Source organism: Oncorhynchus masou, chromosome 9 (genome assembly GCF_036934945.1).
Source record: "Oncorhynchus masou masou isolate Uvic2021 chromosome 9, UVic_Omas_1.1, whole genome shotgun sequence".
Lineage (NCBI taxonomy): Eukaryota > Metazoa > Chordata > Actinopteri > Salmoniformes > Salmonidae > Oncorhynchus > Oncorhynchus masou.
In genome coordinates this window covers 31,467,970-31,494,264 of record NC_088220.1, presented here as the reverse complement: position 1 = coordinate 31,494,264, position 26,295 = coordinate 31,467,970, and the positions used below count along the sequence as shown (strand labels likewise).

At 42.9% G+C, this 26,295-nt stretch overlaps 1 protein-coding gene and 1 pseudogene across 1 annotated transcript; both read right to left on the bottom strand.

Moving 5' to 3' along the window:
- Positions 1 to 8,861: 8,861 nt before the first annotated feature.
- On the bottom strand, positions 8,862 to 11,591 carry LOC135545850 (ADP/ATP translocase 2-like; annotated as a pseudogene).
- Positions 11,592 to 13,033: 1,442 nt separating this feature from the next.
- LOC135545849 (solute carrier family 25 member 43-like) lies at positions 13,034 to 25,535 on the bottom strand. Its single transcript, XM_064973790.1, has 5 exons — positions 25,104 to 25,535; positions 16,892 to 17,133; positions 16,348 to 16,520; positions 14,683 to 14,817; positions 13,034 to 14,215 (listed from the first exon to the last, which is right to left on the bottom strand). The coding sequence occupies exons 1-5, from the start codon at positions 25,373 to 25,375 to the stop codon at positions 14,012 to 14,014; spliced, it is 1,026 nt and encodes a 341-aa protein (XP_064829862.1). The 5' UTR covers positions 25,376 to 25,535; the 3' UTR covers positions 13,034 to 14,011.
- Positions 25,536 to 26,295: the final 760 nt, after the last annotated feature.

Sequence of the window (26,295 nt, the reverse complement as noted above, 5' to 3'; positions counted from 1 at the left end):
AATGATTATTGTCACACAAGTGATAAAAGGGTGGAATGTGAAGTAAATTTGACTTTGTGAAGAAACAGTCTTGGTGTCATAAACAATTCTTGGTTCCTGCCTGTGCCTGGGAAAGATATGAGGGGGGTGCGTCATGTCCTCCTCCTCTGCAAAATAGTAAAAACAAAGAAAGCCCCTGGAATGAGTAGGTGTTTCCAAACTTTTGACTGGTACTGTATATACTTTAAAAAATATATATAAAAAAAAATATATATATATGGGGGGGGTTGTACATGAGGCAGACAATTACATTGATGGAAGCTACAATCTATCTGCTACATTAAAGCTGATCTACCCCCTAAGTAAAAAAATAAAAAAAATTAGGACAGGCGGGAGGCGGTGGCGCTCCAGTACAATAGGTGTCATTAATGCACAATAACGTTGGATGCCAACCTCCAATAAGCCCCACAGAAGGGGCGGAGGCTAGGCTCCATTCACCGGTAGACAGTGTCCTTCGCCCACACCTGTCGGGCACTGTTTTCCCTCAGTTCTGTTAACATTTACATTTACATTTAAGTCATTTAGCAGACGCTCTTATCCAGAGCGACTTACAAATTGGTGAATTCACCTTATGACATCCAGTGGGACAGCCACTTTACAATAGTGCATCTAAATCATTTAAGGGGGGGTGAGAAGGATTACTTTATCCTATCCTAGGTATTCCTTAAAGAGGTGGGGTTTCAGGTGTCTCCGGAAGGTGGTGATTGACTCCGCTGTCCTGGCGTAAATGAGGGAGTTTGTTCCACCATTGGGGGCCAGAGCATGAACAGTTTTGACTGGGTTAATCGGGAACTGTAATCCTCAGTGGTAGGGGTTGAGCAGGCCAGAGGTGGATGAACCAGTGCCCTTGTTTGGACATGTAGGGCCTGATCAGAGCCTGGAGGTAGTACATTCCCATCAGGGGGCTCCGTAGGCAAGCACCATGGTCTTGTAGCGGATGCGAGCTGTCAACTGGAAGCCAGTGGAGAGAGCGGAGGAGCGGGGTGACGAGGGAGAACTTGGGATTTTTGAACACCAGGGTGTTTGTACTGTCGGCGTTCTGGATGAGTTGTATGGGGTTTAATGGCACAGGCAGGGAGCCCAGCCAACAGCGAGTTGCAGTAATCCAGACGGGAGATGACAAGTGCCTGGATTAGGACCTGCATCCGCTTCCTGTGTGAGGCAGGGTTATTGTTTCTGCGGATGTTGTAGAGCATGAACCTACAGGAACGGGCCACCGCCTTGATGTTAGTTGTTTTTGACAGGGTGTTGTCCAGGATCACGCCAGGTTCTTAGCGCTCTGGGAGGAGGACACAATGGAGTTGTCAATCCGTGATGGCGAGATCATGGAACCGGGCAGTCCTTCCCCGGGAGGAAGAGCAGCTCCAAGACTTGCCGAGGTTCAGCTTGAGGTGGTGAGCCGTCATCCACACTGATATGTCTGCCAGACATGCAGGATGAATATCGCTACCTGGTCATCCAAGGCGAGGACAGTTGTTTGGCAGGCGGGAGCAAAGTACACTGTGTGCTACCTTAGCCAGCTAGTCCTAAGGAGGACACTGGTAAACATCAGGTGGGGTGACGTGTGCTAGCTAATTAGCAAGCAGACTGTGTCGTAACTATCAAGCTAGCTAGTACACAGTGTTGCCCTAGCCTCCTGTCTGCTGTGCTAGTGTGAGGGATGGATGACCGGAAGATAGTGTCCTTCGCCCCCACCTGTCGGGCACGGTTTTCTCCAGTACACAGCAAGCGGAGGCAACAACCGTGTGCTAGCTAACTAGCAAGCAAACACACACTGTTGTTAACACTGTTGTTAACTAGCAAGCTAACACACAGTGTCGTCCCAGTCTTCCGCCTGCTTTGCTAGCGAACAATGTCCTTCACCCCCGCTTGTCTTGTCGGGTACTGTTTTACCCGCAGTTCTTTTAATGACAGTGAGAGCAGGTGTTCGGAAGGCAGGAGGGAAGGACACTGTCTAGGCAGGGGCGAAAAAATTCCATCCCTTAATTCGGGGCTTTCATTCAGAAACCAATTGGATGCTCGGGGGGGGGGCATTCTTGCAGATGCAGGAATGCCCCGAATTAAGGGCTGCAGTTGCACACTATTGTCTATAGGCCATCATTGGATCAACTGAGCTTGCTTAGATTTGTTAAAATACAAAAACATTTCAAATTACTGAAAAGGTACAAAACCTGAGGAAGCATGCACCAATGCAAAAAATGTAAATAGAAAAACATTTAATACCATTTGCCTCTCCACATACTATGAACAGATGGACTGGGGCTTAATCCAGTAATCCAGGGGTTCATGGTTGAGAGCATCAATTGTACCACAAAATTCTGGACATCTAGGAACGGGCTGTAATAGTGTAGTACATTCACATAGGGGGATCAAATCAAATCAAATTTTATCTTTCACATGCGCTGTCACGCCCTGACCTGAGTATTCTTTGTTTTCTTTATATATTTTGGTTAGGTCAGGGTGTGACGAGGGTGGTATGTGTATTTTTGTCTCATCTAGGGTGTTTGTACTGTCTAGGAGTTTTGTAGATTTATGGGGTTGTTTCCATCTAGGTGTTTATGTAGGTCTATGGTTGCCGAGATTGGTTCTCAATTAGAGGCAGGTGTTTATCGTTGCCTCTGATTGGGAACCATATTTAGGCATCCGTCTTCTTTGTGTATTTAGTGGGTTATTGTCTATGTTATGTTGCATGTTAGCACATTGTTTATATACTGGTCACGTTCGTCTTGTTCGTTTTGTTGTTTTTGTTTAAGTGTTCTTCGTGCTCTTCATTAAATAAAGAAGAATGTATTCTAACCACGATGCGCTTTGGTCTAATCCATACGACGATCGTGACAGAATAACCCACCAACCAAGGACCAAGCGGCGTGGTAACGGGCAGCAGCAGCAAACACAAGACTTCTGGACTTGGGAGCTTGGGAGGAGATATTAGACGGCAAGGGACCATGGAAACAGCCGGGTGAATATCACCGTCCCAAGGTAGAGCTGGAGGCAGCAAAGGCAGAGAGGCGCTGGTATGAGGAGGCAGCCCCAAAAATGTATTGGGCGGGGGAACACATGGAGTGTTGCGAAGCCAGGCAGGAGACCTGTGGCAACTTCCTGTGCTTACCGAGAGAGAGAGAGGAACCGGGCAGGCACCGTGTTATGCGGTGGAGCGCACTGTGTCCTCGGTGCGTGTGCATAGCCCGGTTCGGTACATTCCATTCCAGCTCGAGCCAGGTGCCATGAAGCCAGCTCTCGCATATGGTCTCCTCGGTCCAGCATACATGGCACCAGCCTAACGCATGGTGTCCCCGGTTCGCCAGCACAGCCCAGTGCGGGCTATGCCACCTTGTTGCACTGGCCTGGCTAAGGAGAGCATAAAACCAGGTCAGGTTGGGCAGGCTCAGTCTGTTACAGTCTCCCATCTGTCCTGAGCCGCTAGAGTCTCCCGTCTGTCCTGAGCCACTAGAGTCGCCAGTCTGTCCTGAGCTGTCAGAGCCCCCAGTCTGTCCTGAGCCGTCAGAGCCCCCAGTCTGTCCTGAGCCGTCAGAGCCCCCAGTCTGTCCTGAGCCGTCAGAGCCGCCAGTCTGTCCTGAGCCAGGAGCTGCCTGCCAGAGACGTCTGCCAGCCAGGAGCTGCCTGCCAGAGCCGTCAGCCAGCCAGGAGCCGTCAGCCAGTCCGGCGCCACCCCTCAGTCCGGAGCCGCCCCTCAGTTCTGAGCCGCCCCTCTGTTCGGAGCCGCCCCTCAGTCCGGAGCCGCCCCTCAGTTCGGAGCCGCCCCTCAGTCCGGAGCCGCCCCTCAGTCCGGAGCCGCCCCTCAGTCCGGAGCTGCCCCTCAGTCCAGTGGGGCCTTTAATTAGGATCTTAGACCCTTGGTCGGAGGAGAGAGTCGTCCCTCTGAAGAGGCCCTTGAAGAGGGCAATGACTATGGTAGAGTGGGGTCTCCGTCCCGCACCCGAGCCGCCGCCATGAAAGAGGCCCACCCGGACCCTACCCTTTAGATTGTGGGGGGGTACTGTCACGCCCTGACCTAAGTATTCTTTGTTTTCTTTATATATTTTGGTTAGGTCAAGGTGTGACGAGGGTGGTATGTGTATTTTTTGTCTCATCTAGGGTGTTTGTACTGTCTAGGGGTTTTGTAGATTTATGGGGTTGTATCCATCTAGGTGTTTATGTCGGTCTATGGTTGCCAAGATTGGTTCTCAATTAGAGGCAGGTGTTTATCGTTGTCTCTGATTGGGAACCATATTTAGGCAGCCGTCCTCTTTGTGTATTTCGTGGGTTATTGTCTATGTTATGTTGCATGTTAGCACATTGTTTATATAGTGGTCACGTTTGTCTTATTCGTTTTGTTGTTTTTGTTTAAGTGTTCTTCGTGTTCATTAAATAAAGAAGAATGTGTTCTAACCACGCTGCGCTTTGGTCTACTCCATACGACGATCGTGACATGCGCCGAATACAGCTGTTAAATGCTTACTTACAAGCCCTTAACCAACAATGCAGTTCAAGAAATAGAGTAATGAAAATATTTACTAAATACACTAAAGTAAAAGATGAAATAAAAAGTAACTCAATAAAATAATAATAGCGAGGCTATATACAGGGGGTACTGGTACATAGTGAATGTGCGGGGGTATATGTTAGTCAATGTAATTTGTACATGTAGGTAGGGGTAAAGTGTATGTTTGTTGAGGTAATTTGTACATGTAGGTAGTGGTAAAGTGACTATGCATAGATAATAAACAGCGAGTAGCAGCAGTGTATCAAAAAGGGGGGAGGGGTGTCAATGTTAATGGGTGCCTGTTCGGCCCTCATTTTCCTGTAGTCCACGATCAGCTCCTTTGTCTTGCTGACATTGAGGGAGAGGTTGTTGTCACCACACTGCCAGGTCTCTAACCTCCCTATAGGCTGTCTCATTGTTGTCGGTGTTCAGGCCTACCACTGTTGTGTCATCAGCAAACTTAATGATGGTGTTGGAGTCGTAATTGGCCATGCAGCTGTGGGTGAACAGGGAGTATAGAATAGGACTAAGCACGCACCCCTGATGGGCCCCAGTATTGAGGAACAGCGTAGCAGATATGTTGTTGCCTACCCTTACCACCTGGGGGCGGCCTGTCAGGAAGTCCAGGATCCAGTTGCAGAGGGAGGTGTTTACGTCCCAGAGTCCTTAGTTTAGTGATGAGCTTTTGTGGGCACTATGATGTTGAACGCTGAGCTGTAGTCAATGAACAGCATTCTCACATAGGTGTTATTTTTGTTCAGGTGGGAAAGGGCAGTGTGGAGTGTGATTGAGACTGCATCATCTGTGGATCTGTTGGTGCAGTATGCAAATTGTAGTGGGTCTAGGGTTTCTGGCATGATGGTTTTGATGTGAGCCATGACCAGCCTTTCAAAGCACTTCATGTCTACCGACGTGAGTGCTACGGGGCGGTAATCATTTAGGCAGATTACATTCGCTTTCTTGGGCAAAGGGACTATGGTGGTCTTTTTGAAACATGTAGGCATTACAGACTCGGTCAGTGAGAGGTTGAAAATGTCAGTGAAGACACTTGCCAGTTGGTCCGCAAGTTGCAAGTGTAGTGCCAAGACCTGAGACAGAGCTTGTTCAGGATGTGCTGCCTGAGGTGGACACTGGTCTGATTTATGGACCTGATGAGGCTGATGGGAGGAGCTATAGCAGGATGGGCTCATTGTAATGGCTGGAATGGAATAAATAGAATGAGGTCAAACATGTGGTTTCCATATGTTTGATCTGTTTGATACTGTTCCATTGATTCCATTCCAGCCATTAGAATGAGCCAATCCTCCTAAAGTGCCTTCCACCAGCCTCCTCTCCTATAGACAGGCTGAATATGTCAAACTTCAACTATGCCTTTCTCAATAAGATACCCCACTAGCACAACTTTTACTTTATTATAAACAAAAAACGAAGGACCATTGTTTAGGTTTCTTGGCCATATGAGACTTTGTAATCAAATTATGTAAATCATGTTTGGATAAAAAAAAATGTTTCTTTCATGGAATGTAATTGATTGACCACTATAGATTTGTCATAGAAATCAAGTGTAGACATGTCAAGGAACGCATTTGGTCCATCATTTACGTTTATGTTGTTGGTGACCCACGCTTTGGTGCTATGCCAACAGTGTGCAAAGGATAGATAAAATGCTAATAACATACATTCACCACAGGATGGCACTCTATGCATTCCTAAGGCTGACAGGTGAACCATAAATCACACGGGTGGTGGTTAAACAGTGTATAAAAACACATACAGATCCTAAATACCATTTAAAATATGGAATCCAATTATAATATGAAATAAGTATTGCCTAAATGAGCAGCTGACGACGGATCAGCTCCTAGAGAGATATTACCACCTACACTTGCAAATATTGAGGCGGCTTGTTATAATGCTTAGTAACCAATGAAAATGAACTAAATCACCAATTTGGCACATCATTGGGTACGCATTATATTTTCATTGGATTTGGCACATCATTGGGTACGCGTTATATTTTCATTGGATTTGGCACATCATTGGGTAAGCATTATAATAATACACTTTAAAATGTGCAGCGTAGGCGGTAATATCTCTCTAGGAGCTGATCCGTCGTCAGTATTGTGAAATAATTCAAACGTGAAGGCAAATGTTGAATGGATAAAGCTGATCCGAGAGCAGCGTCCCCTTTCTTTTGATCCTTTCAGTATCGACATGTTCTAACCATGCAGTTAGCGACTGTTCTCTCTGCGTAGTGTTTTGGGAAAGATGGATCATTAAACCACTGGTAAACCCACATTTCTTCACTATCTGGAAAACCGGCCCTGATTTGAACTCAATGTTGCCGTCCAATAATCACATTACTTTCATATCACTGACTAAACAGAGACGCGGCTGGATTTGGGGTGTGTAGCCTATTACGTCATTCACCAGGCAAGGACAGGGTTATGAAACAGCAGCGCAGTCAGGAATGGATTCCGGCGCATGCCCCCAGTGGTGATGAGTAATCTGCTAAAACTGTAATCCATCTGCACGATATGTTCTTTGACATTGGTTTTACACCAGTTAAGGGCAGATCAAACCAGTTTCATCTTTTGAAAAATGTGATCAGTAAATAATCACACTGCAAACCTGAAAACAGACTAATACTGTGAGTAATTGTAATACTGACCTTTGTCCCTTTTTATTTTAATGACATCTTTCAAATTGGGATATGGAAAATGTACACTTCAGTCCAAAGGTGTGGCACTGAAAGGGTGCTAGGCTGAGCTATCTCCTATGAACTCAAATGGATGTCTGCTTAATGACTCACATGGACACAGCATAAACCTGCCTGAATGCCACTGAGCCCCACTACTAAGTGACTCACTAATGCCTCCTAATTCAGTTGTAATGACGCAGAGGTGGAAAGGACATGCTGAAACATTAAAGTTACCAGCCAAAGTTGTAGGTTGATCACCTGTCCAGACCATTTCTGGCGTGAAACTGACGCAATGGTTAGTGCTATCTGGAATCCTTGGGATGTCCCTACTCTAACCCAGGGGTGTCAAACTCATTCCATAGAGGGCCTAGAGTCTGAGAGTTATGTTTTCCTTTCAATTAAAACTGGCAACCAGGTGAGGGGATTTCCTTAATTACAAGGGAGGAGTGAAAACCCACACTTGGCCCTCCATGGAATGAGTTTGACACGTGCCCTAACCGAACCATTTTAAACGTCAACTGGCTTGGGATGTCCCAAGGATCCCAGATAGCAAAGACCCTGATGCAAAGGATTACTTCCTAAACATCCCACGTAGGAGTTAGGAAGATTAGAGATACTTCATACCCTGCTGGGTAAATCACATGTAATCTGAGGCATCGTGAGCTAAATTAAGGGTGTCTGCCATTGCAGAGCATCCTAGACACAATACACCTGAGTTCGTGACAGGCCTACTTCAGAAGTTGACCGTCTCCTCTACGCTAGTGAAGGTATCCCAAGGACAGGGATTATGACCTAATATATTGCAGACAGGACTGATGTAACAGTGTAGTTGATATAAAAAGGGAAAGGAGCATCTGTACTCTTCTTGATGACACGAGTTTGGATAGGCACCAATTGGTCTTCACACCTGCTCCTATCACATATCTGGAAGAATCTCAGCTACGTCTGCACCCACTGATTTCATTTCCTAGTAGTGCTTTATTTCATTCAGGTTTGCCACCATTACAAGTTACCCTGCCATCTTGTCTGAAGGGAAAAGGGAGTTTGCAATATGATCCAGTGAATTAACACTGCAGAGAAACAATGTGGATTGGCATCCGAACTCGCAGGTTAAACAATAAAATTGACAACTTTGAGCAGGGTTATTTTGGTTAATCTACACAGTTATGGTCCAGCATCTCACCAGTTCTGAGTCAGAAGAGGCTTGATGGGAGATAAAGGATGTTTAGAAGCCAGAAGTAATCCACTTCACCAGGTAATCCTAGATTCCTCAGCACCGGATGCCACTTAATTTACAAATGAGTCAATTGCGTTCAAAGACGCATTTTGATAAGGTAAAAACTTAAGCCACTGACTTGTCATAAAACCCCCTGCAAAATGTTCTTTCAGGTCGCCAGCGTTTGGAGCCTTATCACCAGTTTGTATAGATTACACCGAGCCAGTCCAAGTTCGTCAGCTGACTTTGGCAGGAGTCCAACAACAACCAGCGAGGACAACCCAGAGATTAAGGTTACACCTCCAGGAATAAGACACCAGCTGGCTCTCAAGAGAAGCCACACTGAAGGGAAGCCAGGAGAATCACTACACACCATTCAGGGTTATAGACAGGCTACTTCCAGACACAAAGTAAAAAGTTAATTGTAGGTTCATTCAGTAGGTTGCCTTTATTGTTACAGTATTGACTAAAAAAACAAACCATCTGGATGAAACAGGTTGATATTTAAAGATCTGGCTTAGTTACCTTTGTTTTATGGGAATGACATTCTGGTGAGGGAGCAAACAAAACAAACATTGGGCCAATTAAAAAGTGCAGAACCGATTTTCCCAGTACAACTAGCACCGACATACTAGTTGGTCCCTATAAACAAGGTGGAATTTGACCGTCCTTCCAACTGTACAAGATATGTTACAGTTTAAACATCTCACAACATTTATGGTGGACATAAAAACAGTTTAGAGGACCTTCTTCAACTCATCGTACAAAACTAGCACGAAGGCACCACCCATGCCTCGGAGAACGTTGGACCAAGCTCCTTTGAAGAAGGCCTTGCCACCCTCATCCCTCGCGATCTTCTTCCAGCAGTCAATGGTGCCAGTGTACATGATGTCACCTGCAAAACACATGGAAAATAGGTCATACCTCTGCCGTAGCTGAATGGTACGCACAAGATGCAGCCCGATGTTGTGGATAGCGTGACTGAATGCACAACATAACAAAACTGACAAGTGTTCAAAAGTTTACAATTACCTCCTTTGCGCCCAGACTGCATCATCATGCGACGACGGACGGTATCAAAGGGTAGGATGTAAGACCAGCGACCGCAGTCACCGACTGCGCGATGGCCCAGCTGACAAGGATGCTGGCGTTCTTTGGATCTGGCAGCATGCCTACAGAGAAAAAACAAGAGGATTAAAGTAGGCTCTAACATTCTTTGGAGCAGACACTTGCAGATCCTCTACTCAAATATGATGATTGAGGCCTGTGCTCAGAGCAGCCCATGGACTCACCCTTGGCTGTGTCATAGACACCAAAGTAAGAAGCTCTGTAGATGATGATGCCCTGGACAGACACAGAGAAGCCCTGGTACAGGCCCTTCAGACCGTCAGCCTTGTAGATCTTCTTCAAGCAGTCACCCAGGCCATTGAACTCACGCCCAGCACCGGCCTTACCGACATCAGCAGCCAGTCGGGTTCTGGCGAAGTCGAGGGGGTACACAAAACACAGGGAGGTGGCTCCAGCAGCACCGCCAGAGGCCAGGTTACCAGCGAAGTACCTCCAGAACTGTTTCTTGTCCACGCCATCCAGGAAGATTTGCTTGTATTTGTCCTTGAATGCAAAGTTGAGGGCCTGGGTGGGGAAGTATCTGATGACGTTGGCCAAGTTCCCTCTCCAGAATGACAGGAAGCCCTGCTCCTTGGGGATACGGACGACGCAATCCATGATGCCCTTGTACTGCTTGTCAACGGTGATCTGTTTACTAGCATGTTGCACCTGTAATCAGAAAGACATATAAAAATCCCGTTCCTGCTTATACTATACATTTACAAAATATTAAACATGTAAAGAGAAAAGGAAACTTTAATGTCAAATATGTCAAAAAGGCTTAGCTATATGGGAAGTTCAACACGTTGTGTGCCCTTCAATCATTGCACAATGTTCTTAGCAACACTGACAACTACCAACTAAATAAACAAAGACAAGTAGCCAACACCCCTGATGTTTCTCATGGTAATGAAACATGGGCAAACAAAATGTTTTGTCACATGCACCAGAGCCGCAGCTAAATGTCTTTTACAGGGTCACCCCTGGAGCAAACGAGGTTTAAGTGCATTGCTCAAGGGCACGCCAGATCTTTCACCGGCTCGGGTTTTAGAAGAAGCGACTTTCCGATTACTGGTTCAACACTAAACGCTTGGCTACCTGCCACCTCTTAGGGAAAGCTCCAATCAAATTCCCTAGGACAACATTGTGGATACCGGTACATGGATAGAAGTTGCTCAAATCAAGAAACTAGACAGCACCAATCACATCTCGCCTTTAAACATTCACAACGCAGAAGGACCCGCCTCCGCACGAGTTTGGTGCTCGCTAGGCCTCAGTTCACACAGGATGAAGCCTCCGTTTGTTGCGACCTTGGCAATTTCTAGGGCCTAGTAACTACCAGCTGCGCCATATTTGATGACAATGGGCAAGGACACAAATTTGAGTTGTAGGGATGACAATGATCATAAGACGAACATGGTGTATTTTACGAGTCACCTTAACTTGCATGGTTGCGAAATAGTCCTTAGCAACAAGCAAGCGTCAAGCTAGTTAAGCCAAATACCAAGACACCGGTCTACTACTGAACTGACAGTCTCAAGTGATCTCACCGCACGCGACGAGGGACCAAAATGGAAAGGTCACTCGCATCTTCGCAACGCACCAATGTCATTAGCCAAGTTAACGTTAGGAGCTCGCTAACTATTTAACTTAGTGTCAATGTCACTAATAACATTAACGTTTGATATATTATTATAACTGACAATTGATACATCTGTTTGATCTAAATGGCTAGTGCATTGTATTTCAAAGGTGACGGTGATCTTGAGAAACTGCAGAGTCAAGGGCTAACATCAGTACATTACATTTCTGAAAAGCCAGTCAAACTCACCTGAAGAAGCAGCTTGATTCTTTCAATAGGGGCTACAGCTGTTTTGGAGATGGCAGCGGAAATACCACCAGCCAAGAAGTCCTTGCCGAACGAGATGACGGTCTCATTCATTTTCGGTTGTTATCGAGGACGTTGTTACACGGAAACCTTCCCGTTCAACAAAAGGACTGCTGGGGTATACCGGCTCAGTCGAAATGGCCGATCCATTTAGTTGAGAGAGGATTTAATACCACTGTGTTCGCGAGACAAAACGGGAGCTGGAAGGCGGCATGCCATTGGTGCGCTAGTGGATTTAGTAGGCGGAAACCTATTTTAATGATTGTACCCTCGCCTGAAAGATGAGAGATTTGTCCGGTCTTCGTGAATTTGAATTAAACTGCGTTGTTGGCCTCTGCTCCAAAGTATTTAAAAATAAACATTTAATATCATTTATGAAATGTTGGCCTATAATAATACACGTGATAAAAGTTATATCCAAAGTTTAAAATATTACCTTTTATTTTCACGTCATTCAATAGGTTCTAGGTGCAGTACGCCTACATGGTTGATGGGGAGTGAATAACACTCATCAAACCTTGCTTATGCCGTACCAACTTTAGGTTGAGTTCTGGACCCAAGGTCATGTGAAAAGCATGGCAGCTTGGAGCAGCTGAAACTCCTGTCTACTACTGTGTTAATCATCAGCTGTGAGAGCCAGAGGACACTTAGATACAGGGGGAAAAGGTCATCCCATTCACTACCAGGTTAAAAATGTCCTTGACTCTGCAGTTCCTCAAAATTCCTTTTAGATAAAATGCCATGGTCAAGCAGATCTGATATGTTATATTATGACATTGACACAACTTATCTTACAGTCATACAAAGTGACAATGATACGCAGTCCTGTGATCAAACTTCCTTGTGACAAAAAAAAAGCATCAGCTCCTCAAATATCCATTACATCTTTTGGGAAAATGAAATGCTGCTGTCTACAGGCTTACTGTAATAAGGTGGTGGGGTCAGCTCGCACTGGGGGAACAGTAGCTGATCAGGTTAGTCACCGGCCTTGGGTATTCTCTGTAGGGTGCACCTCTTAGAGCCTTTGAGATAGAAATCCTGAAGGAGAAAACCACATGTGTATACCCATTCTGTAATCAACATTTCCATCAGAGACATTCTTCTGAATGTAGTGTCCTGCCAAATATGATACTGAGGGAGATATTGCTCCATTAATTTCCTTTGTATAAGTGTAACGGATGTGAAACGGCTAGCTAGTTAGCGGTGGTGCGCGCTAAATAGCGTTTCAATCGGTGACCTCACTTGCTCTTGCTCTGCGAGGGCTGCAGCTTTTGTGGAGCGATGGGTAACGATGCTTCGTGGATGACTGTTGTTGATGTGTGCAGAGGGTCCCTGGTTCGCGCCCGGGTATGGGCGAGGGGACGGTCTAAAGTTATACTGTTACATAAGTACAAATGGAATTTCTGTTGTCATCCATACATTGTCAACCCATGTTCAGGAGAGCCACACCACCTTGCTTAGCAAAGGAATTTATTTGTCCATTACAATGACTGTTCAAGTAAAATTTACTTCAATGATTCTGAATCATCTCAATCTAAAATAATGAATTATACATTTGCATAGTTTCATCCATCAAATGTATTACATACCGTATACACAATCTTAAAAGGTGAATGGAAACACTTTAGGAGTTAGTTACAGTGAACTGGCATTCTAAAGCCTAGTGTTTCCTTTCCCCTTTAATTCACAGTGACACTGAAGTGCTTCAGTTACAATTGTATTGCTAGGATCACAACGATACAGTATGTGCTATGAAAGTTAGAAACTGATTAATGGCGTCGACTCAAGATACCTGTGTGAATAATTACATAACTACCTATCATAATTAAAACAGTCATCAAAATAAGCCCTATAATCAATAAAGGAAAAGGCACATAAATATGATATACCCATGTCTTAAAATAGTCATTACTACATTACAAATATAATGAAAAAAAGCAATCATTTGCATTGTAAGATAATTCCATTGTATAAACAGGTTTGTGCTTTGTGTTCCTCTTCATGGCCATTACGTAAGGCCAAGACCATTGTTAGAACCAGGTCAGCGCCGTAACATTTAAAAATGGTAATTTAGCAGACGCTGTTATCAAGAGTGACTTACAGGAGCAATTAGGGTTAAGTGCCAAGCTCAATGGCACATCAGCAGCTCAGGGATTCAAACCAGCAACCTTTCGCTTACTGTCCCAAAGCTCTTAGGCTACCTGCAGCCCATAAGCATGAATAAACTGTAGTAATAACACAGAACTGTCAAAAAAATATCATACAAAAAAATACTTCTGAATGAGGAATTGAGGAACAAACAGTTTAAGTTTTTCCCATGTGTTAAGTATAGAAGTGCAATTCTTATGATTGCATTGCAACTTTCAAATATCAATGGATCTACCTCTGATTCTGAAATGGTTGCTAATACACAAACACAAAGCTTTAAAAGACCTGACATCAACCAAATAGTCATCTTCAAAGCATTGAAGCATTCCAACAAATATTCCTGACTCCTTTCCATCATCATTCAGACACATTCCTGTACTATTGATCATCATCCCCTTCAGAAATCCAGATATTTTTGATCCACCAGTTTTACCAGCGACTTCCTTGCTGTGACTGAAAACTCCTATTCTTCAGGTACCGTTTCACCTCTTCTACCTCAGTGGGGCCCATGCTCTGGTCCACTCCTGGTGCCAACTTATAGCTCAATGGAGACACAATGTACCCGTTGCGGTACAGACAGACCTGCTTGCACATCTCAAAGCAGCTGAAGAGAAGGCCAAAGTAAGGGACAATCTAAGGAGGAAAAACAGGGAAGATGTCAGTGGGCTCAATAGCTTTTGAAGAGTCTCTGTATAGAATGTGAAGAGGAAGGTTAGAATCTGCCCTGGTAGTAGGGCCTGGTTGTAATTATCTTGTCCACAATTTCATTGTTAGACTGTTCATGTGAGGAGAGTTTACACCAGTAAACCAAACAACTTCACTGCCATCGTGAAAAGCCATTTGGAGATGAAAAGTGAGCGCAGTGCATGCCATTCCAGAAACAGTCCCGCGGCAGCCAACTTGTAATATCCCGTTTGTGAATTACCCACAAAGCATCTCTCCCTCGGTTTGATATAGGTGTGTTGGCGGTATATTACCATCTCTACAGCAGATGGGACAGAGGAGGACTAGTAGAGAGTGGGGGTTAGAGCACAATAAATCAGTACGATAATAGGCTAATGGAAAAATAAATAATGGGAACATGACTTAGGTTGTCATACCTTGATCATGTTGGCTGTGATGCCACTCCACAGTGTCAGGATGCCCTTGTTTCTGATCACCTGCCTGAAGCAGTCCAGCATTCCAGTGAAGTGGACATCGGCACCACCGTAATGCGGGAGCCGAGGATTCTGGGCCTGGCAATAAACGAGGACAAAAATTCCTGATTAGAGGAGTTATGACACTTCATTATGTAATGAGAGCGTTTTACAGTTAGACCAGTTACTTGGAAAGTGACCCCGGAGAGCACCAATATAAATACTGTTAGGATCAATAAAATGACAGATATTTGGAACCAACTCATAAAAGGGTCAGTGCTATCCAGAATCTTTGGGATATCCCTACCCCTTTAACTTAACCATTTTATATGTAAACTTCAATTGAAGTTGACATTGAAAATGGTAAGGGTAAGGTTTATGGTACAGATGTCCCAAGGATCCCAGATAGCACTGACCTTCATAAAAGTGTGTGTGTGTGTGTGTGTGTGATCCAAGTAGTAAGAGACTATGGAATGAATGGAAATTCCTCAAATGTTTGATAATTGTGCAAACTGACCATAGATCTGTGCTAAGGGACATTTGTAACTTGGATGTCACATGACTCAATATTTTGATATAAGCAAATGAACTGAGCAAATGTGGGTGTGGTCTCAGGCAGTATTCTCACCGGATGTCCATATCTGCACATCCCAAAAACAAAATGTTCTCTCGCTTTGTCAAGCATTAACCACTTCTCATTTTAGAGGGCACTCCAATCCAAGAGAAGAACCTTCCCCCAAAGACAACACAGTCCCAGGGCCTTTACAGATGTCAAACTCTGAGTTTGTTAAGGAAATGCTATACTGGCTGCTGAGTGAAACAATAACTGCATCCATGCCTCAAGCCAACTCCTTTAAAAACCATTCTCGCTTATGGGTTGTGTCATGTTTCTACTTGACACTTCTTATTTTGCCCTAATCATCAGATAGACTTCTATGCAACATGTGAATAGAAATGATTTGTGGCTGAAGCGTTAGATTCATTTCAATACATGTAGTTGTGTTGGTTCTGTATGTCTGAAACTAGGCAGAGGGGATTAAAGAGAGGTTCAGTTTGTTTTATTGGCTTCTCAATTAGGAGTGTGCTTGTCCACTGTGTGATAGCTACCAGCTATATTTAGAGAACGTATCTATATTGCAGGCAGACACTGAACAGTGTTCACATTCTCAGCTGCCGGAGCACCTTGAGGTCACTAATAACACGTTGATGAAAACGGATGTAGTATTCTGTCCTTCATAAAAGTCCTACTGAACCCTCTTATACATAGAGAGAAGGCCACGCGAGGAGAGACATTAACTTATACTTGGGCTCAAACTATGGTAACTTACATTTCAATAACTATTGTAAGTTATTGTTTATAAAGTGTACAAAGAAACTGTCTTCCTAATCTTATCTTAGAAACTTTGAAAGTGTAATTACATTTTTGGGATCATTTCTAAGCTTCTATGTTGCATTTTGTTTATAAAGTTAAAAAAAACAGATGCCTCGAGGGCTATTTTTTTAAGGACAAATGTTTTACTAACCATTATGTACTGGTAAGAGGTACCAGTACAAATGTGTACAAATCCGCCACCTTATGGACAAATGTGGTATTACCAATCTGGTTACATCTCATAAAATGGCCCTTACCTGCATTTTCCTTTTCACAGTTTCAAAGGGGTAGGAGAAGGTTTGAGCTATTCCTGCCGCTAAGCAGCCATTTATGAAGTTCTGTAGTGGAGTGAACCGGAATTGGGGCTCCCGCCACAGCTTATCCAAGTTGACGTAGACTGCATAGCAACCAATGGAGAAGGGAAACGCACCTGTAGAAGAATAGATCCACAGTTGCTAGCCATGCCACATAGAACAACTTAAATAAACTCTTGAAATAAATATTATTTGTTTGGCTGTTCCAAATGTAAAAACAATAAACTCAAGAGGTTGTAAGAGGGGCAAAGGGTGTTTCACAAGTAAGCAGACTCCGGACACTTTCTATAGTTATACCAGCGTTTCCCAAACTAAAAAGCTTGAGGAGTTGATTATTTGAATCAGTTCTGTAGTACTAGGACAAAAAAAAAAAAAAACATACACCCCTTAAGGTCCCCAGGACCGATTTTGGGAAACATTGAGTTATACTGAATCATTGTGTGGGAACATCTTTCTCCACATTTCTGTAGTATACAGACATGTGTACCTAGGACTGTGAGAGAGAATCCACTGTAGAGTGTTCGAAGTCCTTCGGTCTGGTATATCTTGGAGAGCGTGTGGACCACCCCCCTGTATGTGGGCTCTCTGCAGTTCTGAGCTATGAGGCGAGTCTCTGCCACCTCCAGAGGGTACGTGGCCAGTGCAGCACTTACACCAGCTAGCCCACCAGCCAAAATTGCCCTCCACTGAGAGATGTAGCCCAATTCATCCATGTGGAGGTGGACGATACTGGAAAGCCAAAAAAACAGAGGTCAACGTTTTGGTTCTAAATAATTTTTATCTTGAAAATGTATTTACTTTAATCAATGCATGTGATGCAGGTATAGCCAGTGAATATATGTATGATTGTGGCTTTATGTTTATCAATACGATACTTCCAGAAATTATAGAAATAAGTAACTGTGTTAAATAACTGTAACAGAGCATCCATTTCAAGAACAGCTTTAATCTTTCATTGAGAGTAAACATACTATGCAAATATCACGTTCTCCATTGAGCATCCACCATAACAGAATATTAAAGACGTTCTCTAGCGATTTGTGAACATTTGCTATTGAAAAGCGATATTCCAAATATAAATACAGTAATATACACACTTAAGGGTAAAAAGTAGTTCTGAGCTCCCCCTTGTGCCATGTCATATGTGCCTTTTGTTAACACCTGATTTACTGAACCGCTACAGGATTGGTGGGTCCCCCACGGGATGGTTGAGCTAACGTAAGCTAAAGAAATTAGCATGAGGTTGTAAGTAACAAGAAAATTTCCCAGGACAAAAACACATCTGATATGTGCAGAAAGCTTACATTTTTGATAATCTAACTGCACTGTCCAATTCACAGTAGCTATTACAGTGAACGAATACCATGCTATTGTTTGAGGAGAGTATACAGTTAGGAACTTGAAATGTCTTTTACCCTCATTGGAATGTATAGGCCACCTTCCACCAAAAGTGTGTTTATTGATCAGTTTAATACCATGCTTAGGGAATGTGATTTTGGGAAAGAGGTCATCTTAATGGGAGATTTTAACATTAATTATGAAGACAAGTGTTGTAGGAAAACCCTCAAACGGATCACTAATACCTTTGACCTTACACAGCTAGTTAAAGGGCCAACCAGGGTGACTTGCTGCTCTAAAACACAGATTGATTTGGTGTTCAGTAATAAACCAGAGAGAGTGACTAAATCATTCAATATGGTTACTGGGCTGTCTGATCATAATCTGACACTTATAGCCAGAAAGCTGTCTAAGAGCAGGTTTAACCTCTCTACTGTTAGAAAGCCGGATCAACTCAGAATACCTAAGAGTGAATTAAACTATATTGAAAAAGCAATTAAGGAAATAAACTGGAATGAGCTCTTGTCCTATACAGACGTGGAAGCTGATAGTCAGGTTTTTCTATCCACAATCCAGACTACAATAAATGGCTTCCTAAAGAAAATCAAATCCAAACCTGGCCAAAAGAGCACTCTTCCTTGGCTAAATGGAGAAATCTGGAAATTGATGAAAGAACGAGATTATACTCTAAAAATAGCCCTAAAATGTAAATTAGAGCATGACAGACGTAGGTTTACCATGTTGAGAAATAAGGTGATGAAAGAAATCAGACAGGCCAAGGCAAACTTTTTTATTAACATAATTGGTGAAGCAAAGGGAAATTCTAAATTGATATGGGAGAATCTAAAAAAGTTAACAGGGAAAGACCATAGTAACACTGCAAAAAGACTAGAAATCATGGTGAATAACAATCTAACACAGGATGCAGTCGAAATAGCAATAGCCTTCAATTCCTACTTTATTGACTCTGTCAGGGTACTGACACAGAACCCCTCCACTGGTTTCTTGGGCTCAGTGCTAGTGAATGACACTCAACCTGTCTTCATCATAAGGGAGGTTTCTGAGTCAAAGGTGAACAAGGTGATTAGCTCACTAAAGAACTCTAAAGCCAAAGATGTAGAGTCCATCCCAAACACCTTTCTTAAAAACTACAAAGAGTCACTCATTGGCCCCATTTCTAAGGTCACCAACACATCTATTGGTCTCGGTGTGTTTCCAAGGGTATGGAAGTCGGCCATAATAACGGCCATCTTTAAATCAGGCGACCCTGCTGACGTGAGTAACTACAGTCCCATTAGTATACTACCTGTGGTGTCAAAGGTTGTTGAAAAGTGTGTAGCAGAACAACTGATTGCCCACCTCAACAACAGCCCCTTCACATTACACTCCATGCAGTTTGGCTTCAGAGCAAAACACTCCACAGAAACGGCCAACTGCTTTCTTCTGGAAAATGTGAAGTCCAAGATGGACAAAGGGGGTGCTGTTGGGGCTGTGTTTCTGGACCTAACGAAGGCTTTTGATACTGTTAACCATGAGATTCTCATCACAAAATTGTCCAAGTTCAACTTTTCCCCTGATGCCTTGAGATGGATGAAATCATACCTTGAAGGCAGAACTCAGTGTGTCAGAGTGAGCAATGAGCTGTCGCCCACTCGTAGCTATGATGTGGGCGTGCCCCAAGGGTCAATACTGGGGCCCCTCCTGTTCAGCCTGTACATTAATGATCTGCCTTCTGTCTGTACTGGGTCTGAAGTTCAAATGTATGCAGATGATACAGTGATATATGTGCATGCAAAGAGCAAACAACAAGCTGCACAAGAACTCACTACTGTAATGGTCCAGGTTACAAAGTGGCTCAGTGACTCGTGTTTGCATCTCAATGTGAAAAAACTGTTTGCATGTTCTTCACAAAGAGGGCAACAGATGCTACTGAGCCAGATGTCTATGTGTCAGGGGAGAAGCTCCAGGTGGTATCCGATTTTAAGTACCTTGGCATCACACTTGATTCCAACCTCTCTTTTAAAAAGCATGTGAAAAAGGTAATTCAAATAACTAAATTCAACCTAGCTAATTTCCGATTTATACGAAATTGTTTGACTACAGAGGTAGCAAAACTGTACTTCAACTCTATGATACTCCCCCACTTAACATACTGCTTGACTAGTTGTACAACATTAAAACCTATTCAGTCTGTCTACAAACAGGCTCTCAAAGTGCTTGATAGGAAGCCCAATAGCCATCATCATTGTCACATCCTTAGAAAGCATGAGCTCTTGAGTTGGGAAAATCTTGTGCAATACACCGACGCATGTCTTGTATTCAAGATCCTTAATGGCCTGGCTCCAACCCTCCACTCAATATTTTTGTTAAACAGAAAACCCAGACATATGGCAGCAGATCCACAAGGTCTGCAATGAGAGGGGACTGTATAGTTCCCCTAAGGAAAAGCACCTTTAGTAAAACTGCATTCTCTTTGAGAGCTCCCATGTCTGGAATACACTGCCATCAGACACACATAACTGCACCACATATCACACTTTCACAAAATGCTTGAAGACATGGCTAAAGGTCAATCAGATTTGTGAACATGGTCCCTAGCTGTGTGTTGCCGCTTTCCATGTTGTCTGTTGTCTGTAGCTTGTGAGGTGTGGAAACACTTTGTTGCTTTTATGAATTTTGTCTTGCTGCTTTTTGTTCTATGTTGCTCTGTCTGTATGCTACGTCTTGCTTGTCCTATGTTGCTCTGTCTGTATACTATGTCTTGCTTGTCCTATGTTGCTATTGTCTATATTGTAATTGTTTTTAATAACCTGCACAGGGACTGCGGTTGAAAATTAGCCGGCTGGCTAAAACCGGCACTTTTACTGAAACGTTGATTAATGTGCAATGTCCCTGTAAAAATAAAAATAAACTCAAACTCAAAAGTTATTAATACACCAATTAGGCACATTTGGGCAGTCTTGATACAAAAATTTGAACAGACATGGTTCCATGGATCAGTCTAAAACGTTGCACACGCTGCTGCTATTTAGTGGCCAAAATCTAAATTGCGACCTGGCCTGGAATAATACATTATGGCTTCCCTTGGTATTATCTTTTACCAGTTCTCATGTGTTATATTCTCCTACATTCATTTCACATTTCCACAAACTTCAGTGTTTCCTTTCAAATGGAATCAAGAATATGCATATCCTTGCTTTAGGTCCTGAGCTACAGGCAGTTAGATTTGGGTATGTCAAGTAGAATGGTCAAGTGGGATTACACAACTAAAACCAGCATGTTTTTCTCTGAAGTGACACCATAGTTGGCTGAGTTTTCAGAACCATCTGATTGGTCAAGAATGAAAGGAATCTAAAAACAGCGGATGTGAGTTGGGTTTAATAACTATAATGCTCCACGGTGGATAAACAATAATACCTGTTCCGCAGAAGTGTTAATTTCAAACTATGTCTAGCTAAGTAATCATATAATCTATCGGTCGTTGCAAATACAGTATCAGCCTAAAGTTGACACTGATTCATGCAAGGGTTTTTATTTGTACTATTTTCTACATTGTAGAATAATAATGAAGACATCAAAACTATGAAATAGCACATATAGAATCATGTACTAACCCCCCAAATAGTGTTAAACATATCAAAATATATTTAATATTCTTCAAAATAGCCACACTTTGCCTTGATGACAGCTTTGCACACTTGGCACTCTCAACCAGCTTCACCTGGAATGCTTTTCCAACAGTCTTGAAGGGGTTCCCACATATGCGGAGTACTTGTTGGATGCTTTTCCTTCACTCTGCGGTCCAACTCAACCCAAACCATCTCAATTGGGTTGAGGGACTGTGGAGGCCAGGTCATCTGACGCAGCATTCCATCACTCTCCTCCTTGGTCAAATAGCCCTTACACAGCCTGGAGGTGTGTTTTGGGTCATTGTCCTGTTAAAAAACAAATTATAGTCCCACGAATGCACTTACCAGGTGGGATGGCGTATCACTGCAGAATGCTGTGGTAGCCATGCTGGTTAAGTGTGCCTTGAATTCTAAATAAATCACTGACGGTGTGGCGGTGTTTTGCTGGTAACACTATCACACCTCCTCCATGCTTCACGGTGGGAACCACACATGCAGAGATCATCCGTTCACCTACTCTGCGTCACAAAGACATGGAGCTTGGAACCAAAAATCTCAAATTTGTACTCATCAGACCAAAGGACAGATTTCCACCAGTCTAATGTCCATTGATCATGTTTCTTGGCCCAAGCAAGTCTCTTCTTATTTGTGTACCTTAGTAGTGGTGAATCAGACCATGAAGTCCTGAACTCCTCTGAACAGTTGATGTCGAGATGTCTGTGACTACCTCATGAAGCTAGTTGAGAGAATGCCAAGAGTGTGCAAAGCTGCCATTAAGGCAGAGTGTGGCTACTTTGAATAATCTCAAATATATTTTGATTTGTTCAACACTTTGGTTACTACATGATTCCATGTGTTATTTCATAGTTGAGGTCTTCTGTATTATTCTACAATGTAGAATAAAATAAAAATAATGAAAAACCCTGGAATGAGTAGGTGTCCAAACTTTTGACTGGTACTGCATGTAAACCCAGTAAAATGACGCGCTCATTCTTTCTTTGTCCCAAACAAGCCCTTATCGACCTGGTTGATTAATGTTAGCTAGATAGCATGGTAATTACACTGATTTCAGTTTCAATTTCTATAAGGATTTCACATGATCAAACACTTTTTTTTTTAAAGGTAGGGGCGTGGATCAGAAAACCAGTCAGTATCTGGTGTTACCACCACTTGTCTCATGCAGTTCGACATCTCCTTTGAATAAAGATGATCAGGCTGTTGATTCTGGCCTTGGAGGCTGTCCCACAAATCAATGGTTGTGCGAAGTTGCTGGATATTGGATGGGAACTGGAATATGCTCTGTACACGTCAATCCAGAGCATCCCAAACTTGCTCAATGGGTGACATGTCTGGTGAGTTTGCAGGCCATGGAAGAACTGGGACATTTTCAGCTGATAAATTCTTTAAAAATTACATTGGAGGCAGCTTATGGTAGAGAAATGAACATTCAATTATCTGGTAACAGCTCTAGGGGACATTCCTGCATTCAGCATGCCAAATGCACAAAACAGGTGTGTTCTGTGACAAAACTGCACATATGATCATGCTGTATAATCAGCTTCTTGATTTGCCACACCTGTCAGGCAGATGGATTATCTTGGCAAGAGAGAAATGCTCACTAACAGGGTTGTAAACTAATTTGTGCACAACATTTGAGAAAAATAAGCTTTTTGTGAGTATAGAAAATGTTGCTCATGAAACCAACACTTTACATGTTGCATTTATATTTTTGTTCAGTATACTGCAGGGAAGACAATTTTTGAAGAAAGCTTGGAGTGAGATTTGATAAGTGAACTTCATTGCCCCCTGACACAATTCCTAGACCGGGGACTTTTATTTTATTTTACTGTTTTAAAGCTAATTTCCTGCAATTCTATGTATTTTGACATGGCTTAGGCCTATGACCAGGGTGGAAAAGTAGGTGTATCATGATGCTTTGAACATTAAATGAACACTCAAAGTAGACCGCTTTGTTACATCAAGATTTTGGAGGAATGAAATATAAAGTATGCTAATATTTTTTAGGTGGTTTGACACTTTATACATACAGTAATGAAATGAGATGGCAAATGCTCGAAACAGGGATTGATCGCTGTTGTCAGGTGGAAGAAAGCTGTATGAGACACGTGCCAGGGGACTGTCACCACTATACCAAGGCTCTGCAAAGGACATATTAATGGTTGATGGCAGATGGTAACCAAACTATAGATTGCAGTCGTCTTGTCCATAGACTGCTTTCGAGGTAAGGACACAAACATTTTGTAATTTGGGTGGAATCCCTTCTTAAAATCCTGCTGGCTCCCCAGGAGGGTTGGCCTTCTCTGATCTATGTTCCCCAAGTGCTGGGTGTTTGAAAATGTTCTTGTTATAAACATTTCTCAAGATCACCCAACCTTCAAGAAAAATCAAATCAATATCAATGTTCAGGTGGTTTATGCCTACTATAGTAGTTGAAGATCTTTGCCATCATTTTACTTTACATAGACAAAATTCATTTGAGTTGTGAATCCCTCTACCATCTCTGCTTTGCACAATACTAAAAATGTCAAATTACATTTAATTCCTGTAGCATTTAATATCCAATGCCTTTTGTATGATTTAGTCAACTGTCCATTATGCATTTTTGAAGCGATATCCTCAATTAATTTTCAAAACACAAGTAGGGATATCAGATTTCAAATATGTGGTTATGCTGGCAAAAATAGGGAAGAAGTGGAATAATAACTTAAGTGTGGGGAATAAGAGGCATGTTCTTGCTGACAAGCACAGTAATTACCCTATATTGTATCCCTTTGTTAAGAATGAGAATTGTTCCACTGATCAGAACTCTACCCAAATTGTTTTATTTATTGTACCCCCTCTATAATAAAATGTACACATTTAGGTTTACAATCTAACAAAATGATTTCCATAGTTACAAATCAGGTCACCCTACCAAACGTCCCTGCTAAAACATGCTGTCGTTCTGTCTGCTGCTTTTTCGTTGTCACAGCCTATATGCCAATCACCAAACAAGGGGACTAATGGGTGGATTAAATCGACTTTAGAACATGCTGTCAAAAGACTGTATTCTGCAATAGGGACGGGAGTAATAGCAACCTAATTTTGCTGACAACATCGTTCATAAAACAACGCTACCGAACATGACATTTTTATAAACTCAGTGGAAAACGGTCTCTCCATTCAACGCCGCTCTAATCGTATCTTGAGGGGCGTTTCTTTAAAACGCGAATCCAATCCCATTTATCCTTCGCATAACTAGACCAATCATATGCTTCAATGTTCCACGGCAAGACAGGACATTGAGATTCTACTCGTGATTTTAAAATGTAGGCGCTCGGATTTCAAAACGATTTGGAGCACAGTTGAAAGTTTTAGCGCTGACAACACAATGGACTAATAAAAGCTGTACATTTCAATGCGTAACATAAAGTGTGCCGTAAGATGGTCAAATGCGTGTGTCTCAGCTAGTTCTAACGCAGGGGTGGGTAAACTAGTCCTCGGGGCCTGATTGGGGTCCTACTTTTTCTCCACCCCTAGCAAACACAGCTGAATAATCAAATCCTAAAACTGAAGATACTGATTGTTTGAGTCAGGTGTGTTGGCTGGGGAAAAACTGACACCAATCGGGCCCCTGATGACTGGAATTGCCTACACCTGCTCTAACGTTATAGATAGTTGTCTAAAATAAACGTATCATAACTCAGAAACACTAATTCATTATTGACTTACTGTTTGTATGTTGCCAAATGGACGGCGCTGTAAGGAAACAGGCGGAGACAGGAGACGAGGTTTCCCTTCCAAAATCCTCGTAGGCCTTCATTCTGGTAGACGACAAGAAAGCTGTGCATAAAGCCTTTTTTACAGTGAAATGTGCCTACTTGACTCTTGATTTTCACCAACTCCAGAGGCGACGTGACAGTTTTACTGAAAACTCCAGCAAAACCAACGCACATAAAGCCCTGAGAACGTGTCAGTCTGTCATCTGGTTTAACTGTTGCCATTACTCTAGCGCTGTATGTAACCTACTTCCCCAGCCGATTCTACTATCTCATCCGTAGATTGTCTGTAGGACCAACAGCACCGCTTGTTTATCTAAGGCTAACTGAAAACAAGACCCAGTGGCACAGTCATCCGCAATTCTGATTCCTGTCACGTTGGTCTGAGGGGAGGCGGTACTGAGGGTTTTGTCTCGAAGGGATAAAGCTTTTGTCAAATTTGACTTTTCATATCAGGTTAATGAGAGTTTACGCAGCAGGTTAGGATAATTCATTTACGATTAGTAAAAGGTGGGGTGTTAACTCAAATGCAAAAAACAAACATACTTTTTACATCACATTTGACAGAAGCTGTATTCTGTCTCGCAACCAGACATGGCCCATACTGAATGCACTGGGCAGGTGTGGGGACATCAAGGTTCTCTTCCAGGAAAAAGCTTGTCCTCTGGTGCCTATTTAGTGTATTAACGTTTTTAATTTTGTATTTAATTAACTAGGTAAGACAGTTAAGAACAAATGTACCTCGAAGTAGAGCGTTTGTTATGACGGCCTGCACATGCGCAGTTTGGCGCGTGACGAACGTTAGACCCATTGACGTGTTTCTACGCATGAGTTTCGCTCGCCAACATTGCCATAACATCGCCTACAAGCATGTAGAAGCAGTTTTAGCTTATGTTCATACTGTACTGTCTTTGACTTTACTATATTGTATAATGAAAAAAAGGTACGAGCACCTAGTAGTTAGGTCATAGGCCTATTTATAAATTATTAACTTATGTTACAGCCTCCTATGCGCGAGTAATGACCCCAATTGCCTCAAAAAGATCTGTCAAGCTAAGAGGTTCATAGATTTAACTATCTTCTTATTAATAATTCAAGGATGTTTTGTGTTTATTGAAATTAGCCACAAACTCCATTGTTCACCG